At 36.8% G+C, this 23,653-nt stretch overlaps 2 protein-coding genes across 2 annotated transcripts in view; one reads left to right on the top strand and one right to left on the bottom strand.

Annotated features, from left to right (window-relative positions):
* The window catches only part of LOC129575285 (omega-amidase NIT2-like), a 311,296-nt gene that overhangs the window by 105,618 nt on the left and 182,025 nt on the right, over positions 1-23,653 (top strand). The gene's annotated exons all lie outside the window — the stretch shown is intronic.
* LOC129575294 (enhancer of split malpha protein-like) lies at positions 12,813-13,906 on the bottom strand. The gene has a single exon (XM_055458584.1). The coding sequence runs from the start codon at positions 13,725-13,727 to the stop codon at positions 13,197-13,199; it is 531 nt and encodes a 176-aa protein (XP_055314559.1). The 5' UTR covers positions 13,728-13,906; the 3' UTR covers positions 12,813-13,196.

The raw sequence follows: 23,653 nt of genomic DNA, 5'->3' as shown, positions 1-23,653 counted from the left end.
ATCGATACGCTTCATTGTTTCGTACGGAGATGATGATACACACGTGTACATGGATTATTTATGGACGCACGTTATCTTTACGGAGACACATTTTGTTGGACGTGTGTTATTTTTGTTCTTCCTGACATTATCGAATAGATTCAAAATTAATTTGATTCCATCAAACGACAATTAAGCCGATATCAATTTGATTAGTTAAATATCGATTCGATTCGATTAGTTTTTTGAGGTTCGATTAAAACTATATAAATTGGTTGATTAAAAATCAATTTTCGCATGCTGTTTGACGCAAAACCATCGGCACATGGACAAAATCCAGTCGGAAAAAAATTGTATGCCATCAAAAAAAAAATCCAGTTGAATGTATTTTTGAATCAGAAAAAAAGAGGTATCCACTTAAATTGCATTGCACAAACTCATTCAGCTACCTGACTTGGTTACAGTCAATCCACATTTCAGTTGGCAACAACCGGCTGTCAACTACATTCTCATTTCGTTTTTTTTTCTCCTCTCGCTCTCTCGTTCGCTCTGTGTCTCTGGCGCGTTAATTGAAACCACTTTTGATGTGGGGTGGCGTTGATTTGTCATAAAAAAAGCCATACGGTCGACATTTGACGGGATCATGATGCAATTCAAACGCAATGATTGCGATCATTAAATGTGAATCAATTGGAGATTTTGTGTGCGAAAAATGCTCATTAACGACTTAGCTTTTATGACTTTCTCGTGCAACACATCAATTTTTATGCCTCTCAATTTTATGGAGCTTTTTTCGGGTTTATTTTATGTCCACTTTTGAATATTCCGATTTTAATTACAATCTTTGGAGAATTCAACAAGTGCAGGAGAGAAGAAATTAAAAAAAGAAAATGTTTGAAAGAATGTTCAAAAAAGGCCAAAAGTGAGTGAATTTGGGAAGAAAAAAATGAAAAAAGCCTAGAAGTTTGGAAAAGATTTGCAAATTGGCAATTAGGACTCAACTCGGGTGATTTGAGGTGATTGTGAACTGAACCATACTTTAATGCCGACGATGACGATTCCAAATTATCCAAAGATTTTACATCACAGGTTGATCGCCGACGACCTATCATGTTTGGGGAATTTGAAATTTGTCTGCGAAATCGATGCATAAACAAGATTGAATATCAACAAAACGGAAATTCCAAGAAATATACCAAAGAAAGAAAAAATAGTAGAGAGAGAGAGAGAGAGAGAGAGAGGCGATCAAATTGGAATGACTATTAAAAAGTTTATTGCTTTTGGATTGAATTGACGTTATTCAGCAAATAAAAATGCCTTAAAATGGCAGAAACATTCAAAGCGTGCGACGCATAATTTCAAATTTACCCGAATACGAAATGCATAATCACTTGTTGCGATCATCGCCACTGATATACACCGCTTATGTGGATTGCGTTTACGGAAAAAAGCGGTAGAAACCGTGATTTTTTTTTATTTGAATCCATATCAGACCGTTCAAATACCAATTAACATTTTTATCCGACTCGTTCACATGTTGATGGTGGTGAATGAAAATGAAGTAAATTTAGCGATTACAACGTGGTTTTGCGAGTGGAATGAATTTCATTCTTTTTATGTCATTCCTTCTAAAATTATTCATTTCTCCCGAAGTCATTCATTCCATTCTGCGTTTTTATGACGAAAATGCGAACTTTTAGTATGACTTGAATACGTTATCGTGAATGCGATTCATTTTGATGCAATACAGAGAGGAATTTCGGTTGAATCAATCAAGAATCTTAGAATTGTGCGTCATTTGGTTTTAGCCCAAGAAAAAGCCTGTGGTTTTATTTGAAGTTCAACGAAATTTTACCTTTGAAAATAATTGCACAAAAAATTTCCCAAAATGGACCGTGATACCCTGATAATATCGTGTAATTCGATTAGCACTTATAAATGGCACGTTTTGTGCCATCAATAATCTTGGGTGATTTTCCCCGAAATTTGTGGTTCGATCAAAATCGAGTCCTTAAGCAATGGCCACACACCGAGTAAACTACGAAAAAAAGACTGTCGAGATTCTTCAATGATTATTGGATATGAAGCATAGCAAATCGGCCGGATGTTCAAAAGCTACAGCAATTTTGGTGCAGACACGATTTTTATTTGCGATATGTGGGCAAGTGGCGTAGACAAGGGTTTTGTCTCGAAATTTAATAGTTCGCGGGTAAAATGATGTCGTTTCTTTATATTTCGGAGCTACATAATTGGTGGAATTATACAGCGCAGAGAGACAGACACTTAGAGAGAGAGAGAGAGATGGAGGCAGAGATCGAGACGGAGACAGAGAGAGAGTGAAAGATTTCATTTGGTGAAGATACGATAAGGATTTTCAAATGCCATGGCAATTATAAGATCTTTTGTCTTAAGGAAATGTGTCTCGGATCACATTATGATGGTGGATTTTTCTAAATGAAATGATGGTAGACGAATCGTTTTGGCTCTATGTCAAAAGCCGAAGCGAGAGAGAAAAACAACTTGTTGCGACTGTTTTTTTTCTCTTCACCGCAGCACAACTTAATTGCGGCCACTTCTGTTGGAGGAGTGTGTTTTCCAGAATAACAGGGTTAAAGTCGTGTATACCACAAAGATGTGTATATCACGACCGTATCATTTAGCCGTTGCTGCGCTTTGCCCGAGGAGATTCCGTCCACACGATGATCTAATAATCGATCAAAAACGATAATCATCATATAAGCAACATGTCTCTCTTTCTCTCACGCTCTCTGCATCTCATTTCAAAATCTATGCAAAACACGTCGATTGTCTCTCGATAAAACTTCGCAAGCGCGTCGCTGTAAAAATGCCAATCACAATTATCTCAACCGTGTGTGTGTGTCTGTCAAATAGTTATGTCTCGGACAGTCGCGCGTTGTGTTCGCTAAACGGCGACAAAATCGGCCCGGTGATGAGGGTGTCTGTAGATGGATGATTGGATGAAATGAGTTCGCGAGTTGGGCCAGCATAGAAAATCAAAATAATTATATGTTTTCACTGCCGCAAGCCACAAAGATTAATAGACCAATAAAGTGATTAAAAATGATGAACATTTCCTTTTGCGCACGCTGTTTCTCTGGCACTGCGCTCCGATCGCCAGCGGTCACGAAATCATCTCGAAATGGTTCCATCATTTTTCATGTTATTGTTAAAAATTCTCTTTCTCGCTTCGTGTTGCTCATTGTTTATCATTCTTTGTCCATTATCCAAGTGGAACTGCACGTGACGCGCGCGCGCGCCATGAGACAAGTGAAAAGGATGTGCCAAAAATCGAAAACAACAAAGAAAAGTGATTAACTCATATTTTTTTTCGTTTGTGAAACTAATTTTTCAAAAATGAAAAAGAAAAACTGCGACACAGTGATTATCAATTTCGATTTATTCATTTCGTTTCGCATTTTTCGACACATCAATCTCTATTTTTCCATTAAAATTTTGCTTCTCAGCATAACTAAATTTCGGCTGAAGATTGCCGTACGAGAAAAAAAAATACAAAAGAAGATGAATGGTTTGTTAATGGTCGCGCGGCAGTTCATTCAAAAAACGTATTTGCATATTTAACAGCAAATGTTATCTGCCTAAACTAATTTTCAGACGATATTTTTGTTCGTTCAGTGTTTTTTTTTCTTTCCCGTCACTCGACATGCAGCTACCTTTAGTATCTTCACATGAGACGACACGTTTGAGACATGTTATTCTTTTGGACATACACGAATGCTGTGCTGCATTCTTGCGAAATGAAAATTGCCGACCAACCAAGGAAAAAAAAAACTAGCGACGAAAAATGTGTCGATTTTAACTTGAATTTTAACTTGAGAAACATGTTGAAAGCGAAACAAATCACAGTATGCGGGATCTATGTCGAATCAACACTCCGGCCCCTTTTCGGACAGGACGTATGAATGAATGAATAAAAAAAGCATAATTTATGCACGTCGAACCATTGGCAAGGTTTTAACGCTATAATGGAATGCTTTTTTTTATAGCTTCCTTATTAACACTTATCCTGGACGAAAGACGAAATTCTCCATGCGAAAGACTGGATGCGAATCGAATCTCACCGAATGCGAATAGGAATACGAATATAAAATTCATTCAATTCGAATGGAGTGTTTTCTTTTAGCATCATCTCGAAATGTGTTGACTTCCCTAAATTCATTGTAGAGTTTGAGCTTCCTTAAATTGAATGAATGGCAACAACACGTATGGATGAAGTCAAATGTGTGAACAGAATCTGAGAAGAAATCGCAAATGTGAACAGAATGGAAAACTCGGTCGACTCAACTCTTCACATCATGTGAATCATGTGTATGAAACGAAAACACGTTAAACATAAAACGAAACACTTTAAATAATAATTTTCAAAACTAACCGAAGAAAACAACACTATTTTCTCCATCAAATTTGCAGCAATTTGCCTAAAAAAACCACAGAACTGAAATTATGGCCAAGCGTTTGTGTTTAGTTGATATGAAAAATGGTTGTTTTATAGATGGATGAATGGTGTGGCGAATGATGTGTGCGATTCGACACTGACGATCCGTGTGTTTTTACTTTGAATTGCCGATTCTCGTGCGTTTCTGGCTTATTCTCGTAATTCTAGCCCAAACAAAAGCGTAAGTGTTTTTCTCGAGCACACCAGACAACGGTGTAAGTGTTAAAATGAGTAGTGATTCAAACGTGGTAGACGATGAAAATGTTGTTGAGGTGAAAATTATCGGCGAACACCGATACAAACATTGATGAGCACTTCAACTAAAAATTCATTCATCCTTTTCAGCCGGAGAGTCACGTTTCATGCGAGAGCCACGCATATGTTCAAATAGAGTTTTTCGACGGAGTCGTTCGACGTTTGTATAATTATGATTAAAAATAATTTCACAGTTCGCCTCTTGTTTTTCATCATATCGTTTTGCTTCATTTGCGGATTTGATGTGTGTGTTTTTGTACATTTTCTTTCTCTCCTCATTTTTGTGCAAGGATGTCTGTTTGGATGGAATCGGAAATGCTTTCGAATGGATAATCACGTAGAGCAATTCACACTTTCAACGGAAATCGGATTTATTAAATCGGCGATTATTTCAACACCGTCTGTTAAAGTCGTTCGTCTGTCGAACGGACGAATGTTTCGGCCTGTTATTAAAGTAAGTAGTTAATTGATTGTGCCGTCGTTAATTTGACGAAAACAGAACGAGATAAAAAAAATTGCTTATGCAAAATGGAAAGCGAAATGAAACAAACAGACTTGAAAATTTCAACTTGAAATTGGTCGTTCGAAATTGCCCAAAATGAAAATGAGTCGCAATCTGTTATCGATTCAGAATACACGAATAAATACAACGAAAATGATCAAAACAACATCCCAACAAGTTGTTGAACAAAAACAAAAGCCGAAAAAATAACAAAGATAAAGTATTTATTTTTGGCGCACCGAACGAAAATTTATTCGCAAATTAGTAAACCAAAAAAAAATCTTGTCATATTTTTCTAAAACAAGATCCCCGTGTAAGTGTCAGTGTGAGTGTGCATGAGTGTCTGTGTTCATTTCATATTCCGTTCAATTTTCTAGTACATTATAATAAATTATCGCGGCTCGCAAACTCTCGCGCGTCGATGTTGTGTGCTGTTTTCAGAGACATGCGCAAATTTGTATGCAAATATTTTGATTTCTGATTCGGTTCGGTTTCGTTCGTGTATGTTTTAATCAGTATGAGGCTGGAATGATTTCGAGGGGGCAATTTATGTTTAAAGATCGTTATCAGTTGATGGTGTATAAAATTATAAGCAAAAACTGTGAAAATTGACGGGAAACGCGTGTCGCGAACGGGTTTTTCGCGGCGCAAATGCGAAAATGAAGTGAGACAACTGACATTGACTGACCATCTCCGGCTCTTGTGTTGTACACCGTGCCGAGCCATATCAAAGCCAATTACTTGATGAATCTTACGAAAAATCACGTATGGACCATTAAAAATCAAACGAGAAAATCAAACAAAATTCGCAATTTCCATGCTGATTTCGGTTTCTAGACTTCGGCGCAGCAATGCATTCTCTTCGGATTGTGTGATAAGAATCGCAATTTTTCTTTGACCTGACCATATTTTTTTTCGTCTCTGCCCTGCAAGAAATTCCTTTTGATAAAGACGAAAGGAAAAAAAACCGGGGACTATCGCAACAAGGTAAGAAGAAGCTAAAAATCCGTATCTTTTTGTTTTTGTTCGAGTTCAAACGTTTAGCGTTCAAGACGAGTTATACTAATTAGGTGCCAGAACCTTTTACTTATCCGCTGTTGCGCCGTTGTTCATCTAAGACGATTTAAAAAAAAAAACGGCTTTTTACATGTTCTGTCTTTTATTTTCAATGAAATTCATTTTATTTTCCTGATGTAGATTCTGGATACTGAACATTTTCGAGCGAAAATAAAAAAAAACAATCACAATATGTAGAGCTGAATCATTCGGCCGATAAAATCGGCAAAAAAGTGGCCAGTCAGACGGAGCCAGTCAGAAATCCCAGAAGAATGGTGACTGATTATCTAAATGAAAGGCATGTTCTTTTTTTTCGGATAAGTTTGTACCGATAACGAAAAAGCCAAAAAAACATGCAGTAGTTTTGTACCGAAAACCAGGTAATCAACCATGACACATTAAATTTTCGCCTCTTTACGTTAGATTTCGTTATCAGTTTTATGTTCGTCGTGTTTACGCCGCTCGACGAAAGAAAAAAAATATGCAGGCACATTCAATGGTTGGCCGATTCATCGGTTGTTAATGACATGCCGTTTTTACTACGTGATGAGATGAGACAGGGACCACGTGAAGAATGTACGGAAAATGTCGATAATAACACGGTTTATCAGCTCATGTGAGATTTCTCGATTACAGTACTTTGCCAATTCCAATTAAACGAAGATTTACGACTGAACTATCAGTTTACACAATTTTATGCAGACGAAAATCGCCCAACACTCAGATTTGTGATAACGTTCTCGTTCTTGCAGTTGCCCATGAGGGTTTCATTTAAAAACTTTCTTTTTGCCATAAAAGAAGTTTATTTTTTTCATTTGGAATGACGTTTTTTCTCTCATGAATTTTCTTGATTTGTAAGCAGGACTTTGATTGAAGCAATGACTTCAAGGCAAAAAAAAGTGACTGTAGTCGACTTTAGACTGTCGATCGAGTCGATCGGATCGACTTTGACGACAACACACGATTCGACAACACTTGTGTTTGGAAGAAATTGTCACTGATTGAAAAATGTGTTCGATTGATCTAGTCTAGGATTTGTCTTCGACATCTTCTATTGCTCCTCCGACAAATCCGATACTTTTTCAATTTAAAAGTCCAAAAAAGGTCTTCAAAAAGAAACTCAGTCAAAAAAGGCTTCGAATTCGATTCAAACTCGTTATAAAGGTTTTGATTTATTCCGGAAAACCATCATTTGTTTCAACGACTTCGAGTCTTTAAATTGATGATGCGAGTCCAGAAAAAGAATTACTATCCAAATGACATAATCCCTTTAGAAAAGAAAACGTCGAAAAAACGTTTAAAACCCATCGAGGTACCGCTGACACAGTCGGAAATCGAATACGATTCTGGTCATTTTAATGAGGCAGCTGTGGCCATTTAAATGTCTTGCCTGGCTCACAAAAACCAAACACTAGCAAACGATCGATCCTTGTGACGCGGATCTAATGGTTAAACCTTTTTTTTCGTTCACTCTATCGATTATCATATCATTTGTGTGCCGCTGCATTCTAATTAGAGACAGCTAAGGTATGAAAGAGTCACAGTCAGTGCGCGATAAAACGCGTGATGCATTCCGATAAACAAAAGAGAAAGAATAACATCGAAGAAAGAAAAAAATGCGTCATTGAATCAAGTTTTATTGGTTGATTACTTGTTCCCATTATTGATAGTTTTCTTTTTTTTGTATGCACCACTATCTTCTTATTAGTTCGATTAGAGAGAAAGAGAGTGAAAAAAAAGGATTCAACCATTATCTATCATACGGCCACGTCACTTGTTGAATGTGGAATAAATAATTCTCTACCCTTGTTTGTGAGCGCGACGTGCGCTCACGTCTATTGAGTGTAATTATTGAAGATTCTAATCGAACTAGACAGCGTTAGTTTTTTCAGCCTATTTTTTCACTCTCTGTCTCTCCCACCGTCTATTGGGAAAATGCGAGGGACCAACGCGACCGTATCAAAGCGGGCTATTATAAGAATCGAATTTGATTTGTGTTACACAAAGAACCACTAGCTTCGATTTCTTTTCCCTTTCTCTCTCTCCCTCTCCAAATTATGCATACGACCGAGAGAAGAAAAACGATCAATTTGATGAAAGGAACAAACGAACTGAGAGAAGAAAAAAACGAACCTCAAACGCAATTTTATTGTCCTAATGGAATGTTAGTCCCTTTTCCAATTTTTACCAGCATCAAGTTATGGTGTTTAAAACAAAGTCTCGCATGAAATTTCGTTTCACTTGTATTCATTTCTTCTTCTGCATCTCTCTATCTCCATCATCCTTCTCTCAATGCTGTAATCATATATTTTTTTCACGACGTGGTTGTTGTTGCCTTGAAAATGTTCGTTATCTTTGCTTTTGTGTTCTTTCTTTAAGTGTAGTTTGTTTTCTCTTCTCTTCATGTCGTTTTCGGTAGAATTTTTAATAGCTATACCCTTTGAGAGATTTCTCTCGCTTGATGCACACGTGTTCAAATTACTTTTTGAACCGAAGAAAAGAGATCTCTTTCTCTCCGATTGTGCATCGACACACCAAGGAATGAGAGACCAACGAAAAATATAAATAAACATAAAGATAAAATGCACGCACAACGAAACAACCGACAAAAAAGGAATCGACCAGATATTGACTGTGCGACAATCGTTTCGAATGGCACCGAAACAGCAACAGAACTCGAGAAAAAAAAATATCACGGACAAATCGCCTTTGAATCTACACCGCGAAAATGAGAAACACACACATACGATTCCATTTATTAAGTGAATTTTAGATAATACATAAATAATAAGATTTTCCGACTGATAGACACGGAAACTGTCAATCCGTGGGTCGCGCGCATACTCTAATCTGTCTCATCCATGAAATCATCTTTTTCGTTTCATTATAATTGCAGAAACAGGACTAGAGCCGATAAGAGAAAGGAGGTGCGATTGATTGATGTTCGGCATTCGAACTGGTTGCCTGCAGCTCACGCAATTTAATACAACTTGACGTGTTCACTGATAACAACTACATTCGACAATGCATTTAACATTTTATCATTTCGGTTGCGACGCATAATTTGTTGTTGCTGTTGTTGTTGCTGTTTTTGCTCTTCAACTCTGATTGAAATCACACTATTTGATTCTTTTCTTCACAGAATTGGCTGAAATGAACGAGGAAATGAGAAAAATGAAGAAAAACAAAAAATTAAGGAAAAAAAAACCGGAAAATGAATTGTTGACTAAAGTATCTTCCAAAAAGACCAAATACATTACAATTTCAAGCAACCGTTTCGAACGTGACTCTCGACAATGCATCTCTTTTCGGTATTGGACGCAGAAGGAAAGCAAATTCACCATAGTAAGAAAATGCACATGCAAAATAACGATCATTTTCGACTTATAGAAAATTGCAGTTTCCAGAACATGTCGCCGATTGTTGTTGCTTTGCAACGAATCCCATGTGCAAATCGAGTACAAAGTTGAACAGTGGAAACGTCGATGGAATTGCATGGAAAGGACATGACGTTGCATGAAAAAACAGTAAAAAAGCAAAGAAGTTGCAAAATACCAATGATGTGTACAATAGATGTGTTTTTTCTTTGTTGATTTTTTTCTTTCTTTTTTTTTGCAACATGCGCAACATTGCATGGTCAGCGACAACACGAGCCGCACTCGATGTACGTGTCTACACATGCATTTTCTTGCCCATTTAACTAGATTCTTGTATGTGACCTTTTACAATTTAACTCCCACTGTCTTTAAATGACAAACAATTACACATTTTTTTCAGTCTCTTGAAATTGTCGCTCGAAGAAAACACATTGTACAAGTCACGGAATTCTGGAAGCTAGCCACTTTTCACTATGAAAAAGGACATTGTGTCAGGTTTTTTTTTCTCGAAACGCTTCGTTTTATTCCATTGAAACGGATGTTTTTAAGCCAAAAAAAAAATGACTTGACTCTTTCAATTGAATAAAAAAAGGAACAAACGAATGCGTTGACTGTGTGAGAATGACAAAAATCTTGAACAAATCAAAGCATTTCAATCCAACGATTTATGATCACTTTTTGTGTATTTAATGAAAACGGAGCGGAAATGGTCTGAATGACCATCAACCACCATCCGATATGGTCTGCTACAATGTTACATTCTATTGAACAACCTTTTTTTCGACATGTAATTCGATTTTCAATGACTTTTCCAAAACCATTATCAAGAAGGAAGACTCAAAAATGCCATTCAATGGAATTTTAACTCAATTGATTGCTGTCTCTGGTGATAATATTTGATTCGGACATAAGAAGTTATGCTGTATAACATTCGACTGCAGGGTGACAATTTTCGACTATGCATTTACTGCTCGATCGGCCAATCGTGTCATTCTTCTTCGAACGGAAATTCTAAGCCATAAATATCGAAAAATTCATTTTGGCGACGATTCATTCTCATAAGATGACCTCTTTCACCAAAGATTCTATGCCAAAGGAAAACGATTCTTTGGCAAACGAAAATAATTCTACTTTTCTTCTGATTCAGGTTGATTCAAAGAAATTTCGCCACAAAAGATCACAAAAGGAGGATTTCTCTGCCGAAGAATCGTTCATTTCACATGGAATCATTCGATTCTCACAGAATCATAAGCGAGAATGTCTCTAAAAAGGAAAGAATAGCGATGGCAATTTTCACGATCAAAGAAGAATTACCTAAGAATTCGAAGCTATTTTAGCAAAATGAAACCATTTTCAAATTGTTTCGATGAAAAGCAAAGAGCTTCTGTAATTTTTTTTCCATCTTTGCAAAACAAAATCCAGCAAAAAATGAAAAAAAAAAAGATTTTTTCAATCGTTGGACCGAAAATTGTGTTTCTCGTTGCAACGAATGCATTCTTTCTAGATTCCATGGGTCTTATGCAATAGGTAAAAATGCGACTCTTATATCATTTTCATATTTTCTACCTAAGCGAAAATGCCGAAATTCTTTTTCCCCAAAAGCACACACACACACACAATACAAAGTGATTTCAATTTTATTTTACTTTCATCCACCTGAATAATAGCACTAGCAAATAGAATTGGCTAAAATCCAAATAGACAATGCACAAATTCTGTGTTAGATATTTTTCATGCGTGAATAGATTGTTTCAATAAAGAAAATGGGAAAAAGGTGAAAATCTACCTGGAATTGGAGCCGACCGAACATTAAATAAATTCGGTAAACAATTTTTTGCTCTCTCTCTCTCTCTCTTTCTCGTATACGCCGACTATCTTATCGGTAAAAGCAAGTTCCATCTAGTTTTCTGTTATTTCATTTTTTTCGGTGACGTGTTGTTTGCGCATTTTTCTTCTTCTGTTATTATTAATTTCTGTAAAAAAAGAAGAAGAAGGAGATAGAGAGAAAATCAAATATAATATTCTTGGGATAGGACGCAATACGAAAAGAGAATCGACGATTAACACAATAGCAATAGAGTTAGGTCAGAAAAAGGGACAGTTTTTCGGAAAAGTAGTAATCAGAAAAGAATGATGAAAAAAAAACGTTATGGAAAAAAGAATCTTTTGTCAATCATCGAATGAAGGATGAAAAGGAATGATGAACAACACACAAACAAAAAAATAACGAACGAAATTGTTAGAAATCCAAAACTATTATACAGATTTGTGTGTGCATTCATCCTTAATTTTCTCGTACTTTCTATCACAAAAATGAGGTTCTAATTCGACAAAGGAATTAGGAGTTTTCTCTCTCTCTCTCTCTCGATTTATCTATTTCATATATATATATATATGAATTCCATCGAAAACAGAAACCCATTGAAATACCGATTGATTCTGTGTTTCGTTTCGGTCGCTCTCTCATTGAACGGACAAAATTCGTTCACATTCTTTTTAGGCTCCGTTTTTTTTCTACCATTGCCTGCCTTTTTTGATGCAATAACCGAAAAACCCCTATACTTATATTCGGGATGAAGCAAGAGATGAGAGAGAGAGAGAGAGAGAGAGAGAGAGAGAGAGAAATGAAATGTTGGTCATTATTCTTTACGCTGTTATTCGGCTGCACGTGCACGATCTTTCGATCGAACCGTTTCTTTTTTTCCTTCTCTCATCGTGTTGGGCGAAAAAAAATGCCGAATTTTTCTCTGTGTTGTCTGTCTCTCCTTTTTCGTTTCGTTGCCGAGATTTTTTCTTCTTTGCTGTAGTCATTACATTGAATATTGGAAGACAGAGCCTTTTCAATGAGCCATCATGAAAAAGATACACTTTTCGATGTGGAGATATGTACAACGATTTCAAGCAACTCTTTGGCTCAAACAGTGAATTTTTTCAAAGAGTTTGTTCGAATTGTTGCTGCCTGAAGACTGATGTAAAACTGATTTTTTTAGCATCGCTCAGACGAGATGTTTTTGATGCTGAAAAATGTTTCAAGTCGATTTTTGCTGAAAGAGATGAGTTGAAGCTGAAAAAGAAACCTGAAATGCCAAAAGAAGCTGAAATCAAGACCTTTAAAAAAGAAGCTGAAAATAAAATGTTTGCTCAAATAAAAAGAGTTGGATAATTTCTTTTCCTCCGTAGAGTTTTGTTTTATTTTGTATAGTAAAAAAAATTGTTGTTTTTTTTTTAAAACAAAAATGGTTGATTAAACATTAAAAAATATATCGCTAAAAGTATGGAAGACGTTGGAAGTCTTTACAAAATGTTCGATGAAACATTGATTTGATGGATTCAAAACAAAAAAGTTATAATTCTCGTACAATTTGAAAGATTATTCGCATTTCGATCACAATTCAAAAAAAAAAAGTTCCCTAACAGCCTAATATCACAAAATATGCCACAGTTCAATTGAAGTTAAAACATGAAAATTATTCCTGATACTGTAAAACTTAGCAAGAAGAGATCAATGTTGTTGGCACTTGAAATTGATGGATGGTGGTGGTTGTGATGTAATTTAGGCTTGGACCCATCGATCGCCGCAGTGTGACCAGCATGTGGTTTCTTCGTCATCGATTGGTTTTTGCATTGTGGTCCAGAAGAATGTACCGGCTTCGGTGCGAGCGAAATGCACTGGAATGAATGTGGTTTCGCGATGAACGGCTTGCAATTCACATTCATTATCGTTGTACACATAGATGGCTGCATCGTCTTCACAATCGGCGATTTCGTTGAGGATGCGCGATTCCAATTCTTCGTTGGCAAAATTCTCATCGATTTCCGATGACCAGTAATCGTTTTGATGTTGACACTCATCGTGATAGTAGCACTGGTTGCTGTCCAATGAATAGTCAACGTTGGTCAATTTGTTGGCAGCGACTTTTTGTGATTTCTTGCTAGATGTTTTCTGGCGCAAAATACGCAAAATTGGCTTCAAAATCTTCTTGATGCGATATGATGGTGATTTGGCCAATTTCTCGGTGTTGTATTTGTTCTCGTTGATGCTATTGTTGCTAGCAATAATGTAATCGTTGTAGCACATCGACATGTTGATAAATTTTTATTTTTTTGTTTCGTCGGTTTAGGAAGAAAAGAAAAACTTCAAACTAATTTGTTAGTTTTGAACTTGTGTGTAAAAATTCACTTTTTGAAAACTTCAACAAAAATTTGTTTCGAAAATTCAAAAATACTGAACAAGTTGTTTTTGCTAGAGAGCTGTTTGCTTGTCGACTGTTGAATCGAATATACTCCTACAACGCACTTGCGCCTCCTTATATACTCGTCCGAGGGTGAATTTCATGCGTTTTCGACACACTCATACACTCACATGTGCACATTCACAGAATGCATTGCGAGAGCCGAGTACTGTGCACGCACACGCACTGAATCAATAGCACACAGACATGACCCGGCACAGGCATCAACGGCACAGGCACCGACAACGAACAATACACTTCACTCACATACACACATGCGTATACACCGAACGAATGCGAAGAGTGAATACACACAGAGAGAGAAAACGCGTTTGCCCTATCAGCGTCGAGAATAGGGGCAGGTGTTCGAATACGAACATGGTAAAGGGAATACAGAAAAACTAGACAATTTCATGTGAATCAGAAAAAGGCGCAGAGCACGACAGGCACAAACACGTCCGTAACGGGAACGAAATGCATTCGAAAACATGTATGTAAACGCTTTTCAGTAGATAGTTCTGTTCTCTCTCTTTTTTTTGTGTATATCTTGTTCATTGTTTGCGCACTGTGTGTATGCATTTTCGAATATTGGTATAGGGATCCAGTGTGGACATGTGTGTGAGCAAGTGAGATGCACGCATTTCACCCGATTAATTCGCACTCAGTGCGTTTGAGTAGGTAGCAGCGCGGCAGCAAGGTATTTGTGTGTGCGCATATGTGGAACGATATATTCAGGCATTTCATAAATGGATGTGTTTGTGCATGAATGCGATAATAAAGAGAGACATGACGATATAAAAAAAAAGCAACAACACACACAACCTATATATGTGTATACCGGTAAGCTGTTATTAAAGAAATCGTGGGAACATGAATCTCTACCGAGTTCCCACAAAATTCGAAAAATAATTTAGGGCAGATGGTAAGCGAGGGTGATTTTCATTCGATGTGTATAAGAATAATAGTAATAACAATCAGAAATACACACAGAACTGGCTGTGTAATGGCTCGGTGTATGCATTGATGCAGCATAGCGATCACTTTTTCAGTGGTTACTTTTTGCTCTCTATCTCTTTATGAGTGTTTTTTTTGTTTGCTGCGTATTGTTGTTGGGTTTTTTTCGGTGTTTATGCGTAATTCGTGCGCTTGTTACCGAATTTCGATGCAGTGACCGGAGAGCAGCGAACATGAATTCTCCTGCGCGTTGATTTGGTTGAGACATGATTTTGCTTGTTGCCGATGGTGTGTGCGGCGGCTGCAGGAATAATAACAACAACAGCATCAGCATCGGATGCTCCTCTTTGCACATTGCATCCGAAAAACCATGGGAAAATTTTTCCAACTCGAGCAACAGCAACAGCAGCACCACTTATTATTGGTATTTATTTTGGGTGTCTTTTGGCATTGTCGTTCAGCTTCATCCAGATCATTCTAGTTGAATGTTTTTTTTCGCACTCTTCGACTTATGACTCAGGCACACGTGGTGCATGCAATCAATTATTTCACCCGTACATCTGAATTGCTTCACTCACTCGGTGCTGTGTGTGTGTGTGTGTGTGTTTGGTTGTTTATGTGAATTATTCGGTCGCATCACATCGCGCTCAAGACTCGGTGCACGTGTGATATGACGTGTACAATCCTGTACTGCCTTAATGTGTTTTGGTTGGCATGGGAATGCCAGGCCCTGTGTATCTGTGTGATAAGCGTAATACATGTCCAATCATTTTCCGAATGTTTACACTTTTCGTCATTATTTACTCACAACCGATGGCTTCTGAACGACGACGATGACGGCGCTCGGCAACAGCAGCAACGGTGGCGACATTGCCCGGGCAATGGCAATGAAATATAACGCGATATCGAACTTCAATTACATTCTGATAACATGTTTTCGAACATTTTGAATATCGTTAATTATTTTGACAAGCTTCTTTTAACGGTACATCCTTTCGGTATCGAAGCGTTGCAACGTTGTTTATTCAACGTTCGATATCAATTGCCTTTGCCTTTTATTTCTTGATTTATTTCGTACTTGCCGGATAATTTGTTCTTTATACGGTCAATTTTTACCTTATACCTTTATATACGATACAATTTTAGCGCGACGAGACCGAATTTTTTTGTTGCATCGAATACATAATTTATTCTCTGCAAATAAATCAGAGAGATTCAAGTGTCCTTTCGGTAGATTTTGTACGTTTTGCACTGCATTCATTTTACACTGTACCGATTTTACAGTAGCAAAATTTATGTGGCAATTATTGTATCGCCTTATTGAACATATGAATCAGCAATTTTGCGTGAAATTCATAATTTATGATATTGCATTGTTGTATATTAATTGGGTCAATTCGGATAAATATAAAAGCCACAAACGACGATGACGACGACTATTCGATGGGTGACATTGAAGCGGAGAAAAGTAAAAATCGAATAGGTTGGCCCATTGACCGGCTGTATATGTCATTACTTGACCGCAATGGAAACGAAAATGCGGGGTGTATAACAGAGACAGTAAATTACACTTTCCGGCTTCCCTCACTGATCGCTTGCCATCATCACGAATATGTATACATTTCCACTTGCAATAAACAAGCCATTCTTATTGATTTCACATGTTTCAGCGTACAATGATTCTTTGGCATTTATCACATCGTGTCGACGATGCCATATGACTATACTCTACGAAAATTGATCACACAAACCCCAAACGCTCTCAAATCCCAATTTCAACTCTTGCAAATTATGTGTGTGATTTCCAAAAAAAAAATTTCAATGCGGTATGGTGCAACAGGAACACACAACGTGTATGTCACTCTCCCGTAAATCACGATTCAGTTCCGACCAGAACAGAATGATGGAGAGCAGAAAAAAATGGCATATGGACAGGAACAGATTTGCACAAAATTCACACAAAACCACAATCAAATGACTATAATTACTTCATGGAATTTTTTTTCTCGTACGCCGAGCACTAGCACGGAGCACAAATTCAATGTATACACTTGCCGATTGAAATTCAATGGCAATCGTCTCTTGGGATGCTAATTGTACCATATATCGACGGGTAGTGGCTTTTGCGCAATCTTTTTCGTTTTTTTTTCTTCATTTTTTTTCTACTTTTTTGCTGATCATGACTTTTTTCATCGATCAATAGCTATGTATGTTTTTTTGTCTCCGTTGGTTTTGTACAAATCAAATGTGAATGGTCGTATCAAAATTGTGCAGATGACTTTTTTTTCTGGTCATCCGATAATTGGGTTAAGCAAAGAGCATACGTTTTCGATGCGACGATTAGTCGTCTGTGATTTTGCACGGCAAAGTTTAAATAACACCACAATTTTTTGGTTACACCAAACCAAATTATTCATCTTTGTCGGTTTTATTTACTTGAGGTGGACCGTTGACTCGCTTTTTGGTAAATATGATGCTTGTTCTCCTCACTTGCAAATTAAATGCAAAGACGAAGAAGAGATGAAAAGTGCACATATGCAAAAAAGGAGAGATTTTTGGTCCATTCGATGCAACATAATTGATGGTAATTTAGCTTTCGATTCCTCATAACTTAAGAATCTCTTGAAAAACTCGAAACAAAGACATTCAGCTTGTTCGATGCCATTTGAAATGCCATATGCATCGATCTAATGAATGTTGACAAACGGTATTTAACATGATATTTAACCGACCGTTTGCTGTTAAGTTATTATGAGTGTTAACTAAAACAGAGCAATGCTCTGACAGTACAAGCTCTTCTTCGAATAGAGTGTAGAAAAAATGGAACGAATAAAGTGAAAAAAAGCCAGAGGTTAAATTGAATGAAGAGGCGAAAATTGAAGGGTTAATTGACGATAGAGGATTATTATTATTATTAAATTCATGAGGTGAATGAAAAAGAATTGAAAACTCAATAAAAATATGGTGGTAATAACAAAGGGGTAAATAATGGATATAAATGCTACGAAAAAAATGCCACAGTATTTCACTGTTAGCAAAAGTTAAAGCGGTTGGAATAAAAGGCATATAAAAAGTGTCCCGTATTGATTCATATGTCATGATTGCTATTTCAACGATGATAGCATTTTTCAACAGTAGAAAATAAAGAGCCGATCTCAGTTATCCCTATTCAGCACCGATGTTCATATTTGTTCCAATCGACCCCAAATCAAGTGAAAGAAAGGATTAAATTGTGTGCAAATCGGTTTTTAGCACACATCGGCTTCGTCTAGATCGCAATGGAATTCTCATGGCATGATGAAGTTCAAATGTGGCTTTTGAAACAGGTACATGGCTTTTGATGGAGGGAGAGACACACCGATCACACCGAGACAGAGTGTACAATACGTTGGAAAAGTCATTGAAATCAATTGACGACACGAAAGAGAGAGAGAGAGAGAGAGAGAGAGAGAGAGAGAGAGAGAGAGAGAAATGGGGACCGTATTTTCCATTTTTATTGAGCTGCACTGCACTGCTTCGCAGCCACTCACTGTAAACAGAAAAAATGCACTGCACATGATCTCTCTGTGAGTACTAAGCGTACAAGAGGAGATAGAGAAGAAGGAGAAAAAAAAAACAAATAAACAAAACAGATGAATTTGTGCGAGGGTCGCTCAGCGTGTTGAAGAGATGCATGGGAACTGAAAAACGCGTTGGCCTTTCAATTAATCACCTCTATTGATGCGTTGAGGGTGAGAAAATTTTTCCGTTCGGCTCAAAATCACGGGATCCGAGAGATAAACACACCGAGAGCAAGAGAGAGAAAGATTTCAGTTAGGTTAACCGTATACACATTTAGGTCAACCGAAAAATGCATGAACAAAAACCGTTGCACCCTCCTTTTCAAACAGTTTTTATCTTTTATTTATGTTATTCCATTCTCTCTCTCTCTCTCCATCGGCTCTCTCATATTTGTTTTAATATCACAACCTACACTGTTCCCAAAGATAATGTGAACCATTTTCTCGTGTACACAAAAGACCAATGTGGATAAAGGAATCGATTCCGTGTGCAATGTGCACAATCTGTTCAGTTATTTTCAAATCCATGGGAAAATCGGAAAAAGTTTTCTCTTTTTCTGTTTTTAAACAACAAACAACAGAATCGAAAAGAAAAAAAAAACACTTTTTTTTCTCTCAAATTCTCTGTTCGGTTGTCGGTTCGTGCATAGAAAATCCGATACAATCATTAGTGATAGACGTTATTCGATGAAAATGGAGACGAGCCAAATATGAAGAATAAGGAACAAGGAACCAGAGAAAGAGAAGATCAACAGAAAGAAAGAAAAAAAAACTTGCCATCATCGCTTCACGCATTTAATAAGGTCCTTTTTTTCTCAACTCGAAAATATAAATGTGCACATGTGCGTACACACATCACTTCACTCTATCTACACTCTCTCTACGTTTACGCCAATTCCTTTTCAAAGCATATTCCATCTCGCTTTACACATAATAATATAATCAGAGTATTCATTAACAATTTAACAGGGCCATAAGGGTAGCGCTCTCAGTTTCGTGCGTGTGAGAAAATTTTCCCATGCTCTGGTCGGGCATTGTTTTGAGTTTCAATTCGGAATTCATCTGTTTATTTTCACTTTTGCCTGCCATCATTCCCTTTGACAAATTCAATTCAATTCCACATGCGTACGAATGACGACTATCTCTATTCCGTTTTCTACTTCTGTTTTGCTATTCAACAACAACAAAAAATCATACGCATAACCAAATCTCTTCGTCGATTGCATTGTTTGTCAGAGTCGAATCAGCATAGAGTGCTTTGAATGCGCGTGTCTGGGCTACGATGAAAGTGCTCCGTGTTTTTTTGTGTGCGTATACATGGAAAAGGATCAGCTTTCAAATAGCATCGTATCATATTTCACATTAGAGATAGACTCATGTCTCCTTTTTTTTGTTGCAACGCATTTTTTCGGTTCTCTCTTTGTGGCAAAGCGAAATTGTAACTGACATTTCGAGATTTGGCCCATGTTACATGCTGATGATTCATTAAATCGATTTGTTTCGAAACATAACACGCGCACCGAAGATTTGTGCATTGCAACACTAGAGCATTTTCAGTTTGATGCCACTTCAGTTTTGCCGTTTTTGCCGTTTTTTCTTTTCTTTTATTTTTTTTTTACTCATTTTTGCCGTTTTTCGCTTGAATTGAACTCTTTCCTCCTTCAGCCGTTCATTCATTTTCACGCATTTTCAGCCATTTACAGAGATTGTGAAATGACTACTCTATATCTCGTGTTGATTCATGTCGCAATTTAATCGTTTGCTTCGATTTTGTCACTTGTTCATTTACTCCAATTCATCCAAGTGGCTCATTTGCTTCTTCCCAAGTGTTTCTACTCCATACAAAGTGTCTTTTTTCCTTCAATTCAACAATTTGCTTGAAAAAAGTAACAAAAAATGATTTCTCATTTGAATGAACAAATGCATGCTATCAATTTCATCCGTCTATCCAGCCAGCACTTGGTTGAATCGATTCACTAATTTCGCTGCACCGACCACGAAATATTGTGGCAGTGAAAATAATCCGAAAATAGTAAATTCAATTAGAGATGTGTGGCAAGACACGTGTTTTCAAACATACAATACATTCACCAATCGAAAAACGTGTCTTGGCGCGCGCGATACACTTGCGTACACACAAGGAGTGAATTACTCACTTGTTCCAGACTCACTTCTCCATGTTATGAACGTACTTCAGTTGTAATAATTGCCCCCGTTTTATTTACATTCCGAATGCAATTTGCACGGTGACGGCAACAAACATATTTATCCATTAAGTCAAATGCACCGTTATATACACACAAACACGCACACCGTGCATCGCATTGTGTGTGAGAGTGAGAGTGTGTACGCGATCAAACGCGGGTCAGTCACGTGCTTTACTCTCTTTCTGCGGTTAAATTAAATACACCCCAGTCGCCACGAGCTAGCAATTGACGCGACGACTTGCGCAGTGGAATGGAAGGCGTTGCAGATACGAATTCGATGGTTTTGAGTGCAAAAAGTTCGACTGGATTTTTGATATGGAGTACATTTGAGAAAAGCATTTTTGGAGTGGTTGTTTTTTCTTCGTTCTGTCAATTTTTTTGTGTATGAAAGCGGAATAAATTGACTCGTCTATTTTTTATATTGTTACGTAAACACTATAGGGCTCGTCGTTCATGCTGTGGAATGGGTCACTGCGCCGTTGCACTTGTTTGTTTGTTTGTCTGGCATACGGTCGTCTGAACGTCGGTCATTTCGAGATTCAATTTAACGACGAATATTAAACACTCACAAAAGCCTTCATTATGCGCTATAAAATATATTTCTATGCCATGAATAAAAACGATGTTGGATAAATAAAGAGTGATATAAAACTGAATTCTAATTGATTAGAGAGATCTTCGACTCTGAATAATAATAGTATAACGAACTGAAATGTATATGCGAAGAAGAAGAATAAGAAGTGACGTAAAAAAGTATTCAAATGAAATTTTAAAAAAAACCGTAAGAATTGGTTACATTCGAATGAAACGGTGTTCTAATTGATGGTAAACCCATATATATTTTGGGTACGCCATCGTATTAAAAAAATGGAATAAAAAGAAAAAAAAATCTTGAAGAAAAAAGAAGGGAAAAAAAACTTGAAATGAATCGATCTTTGGCCAATCCTTGGCTTTACAATCAATTGATTGGTCGATATTTCCACGTGAATATTGGCCTCCTATTTCTTCGTTTTTTTTTTCTTCTCTTATTTCGATTCTATTCATTGTGAACAAAAAAACTCGAAATGAATTGATATCTAATAAAAAAAAGTGTAAAAAAAAAACAAACAAAACAAGAATCTGTTTCGATTTGAAACTTTTATAGCGAAGGAGTAGAGTCGCACAATTCAACGGGAATAAAAGAAGTAGAAATTTATTATAAATTATTGTTATTGTGGCACTATTTTACCTATTTCATGCATGGGATAGATGAAGAAAAGAAACGGACGATCCGCAAATATAATGGTCCGAAAAACCGGCACAATTCTCTTCTCAGGATTCGTTTTCATTCATTCACACATACACCAACACACGCACAAAAAAGGGAATTTATTGTTCATTTAGTCGTTTTTGATGGCAACTAAAAATCGCCAAAACAATGGCCATTCCATTTTTATTCTCTCTCTCTCTCTGTGTGTATCGATCTCGCACAAGCACGTACTCAGCTACTCGGCATTTTTTTTCTCTTCTTTTCGTTTTGGCCGAGATTTCCTTTTATTCCTCAACCAAGTAGATTTTTGGGCGATTTTTCTATTGTTTGACGCTTGTTCTTGCAACGTCAGTCCGACTAATCAAATGCATTCACATTCGAATCCAAACCGAAAACAATAAGCCAGAAAAAAAGACGATGAGAAAAAAACGATTTTTTGTATTGTGTATTCTTTTGACACAGAAAAAGATAGATTCGTCTCAGTTGATTTGGGCCAAGCAAAAAGGATAAGTCAACGGAATTGCTGGTTGAAAGCAAAATAAATTCTATCTCACTGACACAATAGCAAAGAAGAAGAAAAATAGCACAATAGACAAACGCAAGGGCAACACAATTAATGCTTGACGATTGGAAATAAAAACCGACGACGACGGACAATGCAATCCGATGAAAGTAAAAAATAGACGTTGAAAATTTGAACACGAAGATTAAGAACGGAAGATAGACGGAGATGAAGATAGTGTGGCTGAAAGGCTACGATCGAAAATGAGAGAGATGAACGATGAGAGAGAGAGAGAGAGAGAGAGAGAGAGAGAGAGAGAGAGAAAATAAACGATTGGAAAATTGCTTGAGTCTCTACTGAAAATTGACCGGACTATAACAATTCGTTATATTTTGAGGTATTATTATGGGATTATGTAAGATACATTGATATTTTGTTCAAAATCGATTCATACCTTTTTTACGACTTTTCATTTCCTTTTCGCTTTTATTTTTCGCTTGGATACAGAATACAAGTATTAATTTCGTGTGCATCGATCAACGCACGTTACAGGATCGAAACGTAATAAATCCTTTTCCCCCCAAGAAATCTCATTTTTTTCCTTCATCCATTAAAGTGATCAAGATTTTTTGTATGATTCAAACAACGGAGGTGCAAATTGAGAGCTAAGTTATTATAAAAAAAAAACCTTTTTCAATGTTGAAAATAATGCACTTTTTTGGGAGAATCAAAATCAAGATTGTAATTTGCTGTTGGAATGACATTCAAAATGAATTGAATTTCGGGCAATGAATTGGAAACGAAGCTTAGCAGATGAAGCCCGCTTTGAAAATGAAAAGCGAAAATTTGTGAGGAATAAAAACAAATTGAAGATCAATCGATGAATAAGACAAAATTAAAGAGAAAAAAAATCAATTCAATGCGTAAACAAAAGAAGTAAACACACACTCCCATGGGCAAGTAAATTTATTTATTTTGGCTGCATTGATTATTGAACTCACTTGAAAGGGTTGAATATCACTTCAATATCAAACCGGAATGAGCAAGCAACTTTTTCCATTCGCATAAATACAATCTAAGGAGTTGGTTAAATAAAGAAGATCTTTTTTTCACAACATGTAATTGAAATAAAGGATTCAACACTTAGATGAATGATTTTTCAACCTTCAACACTCAGAAGAAATGAGCCAAATCATTCAAGTGTCGATAGAATAAAACAATTTCTTTATAGAAAAAAAAGTGGAAAGAACCCAAAAGGTTTTTTGCTTGTTTTCTTCCTACTCTAAGGAGCTAAGCTACATATTAA

This window comes from Sitodiplosis mosellana, unplaced genomic scaffold (genome assembly GCF_009176505.1).
Source record: "Sitodiplosis mosellana isolate CC-2019 unplaced genomic scaffold, AAFC_SMos_1.0 Smas_scaffold_6166, whole genome shotgun sequence".
In the NCBI taxonomy this organism is placed as follows: Eukaryota; Metazoa; Arthropoda; class Insecta; order Diptera; family Cecidomyiidae; genus Sitodiplosis; species Sitodiplosis mosellana.
The sequence above is the reverse complement of the archived record's forward strand: the minus strand, read 5'-3'. Positions and strand labels throughout refer to the sequence as shown.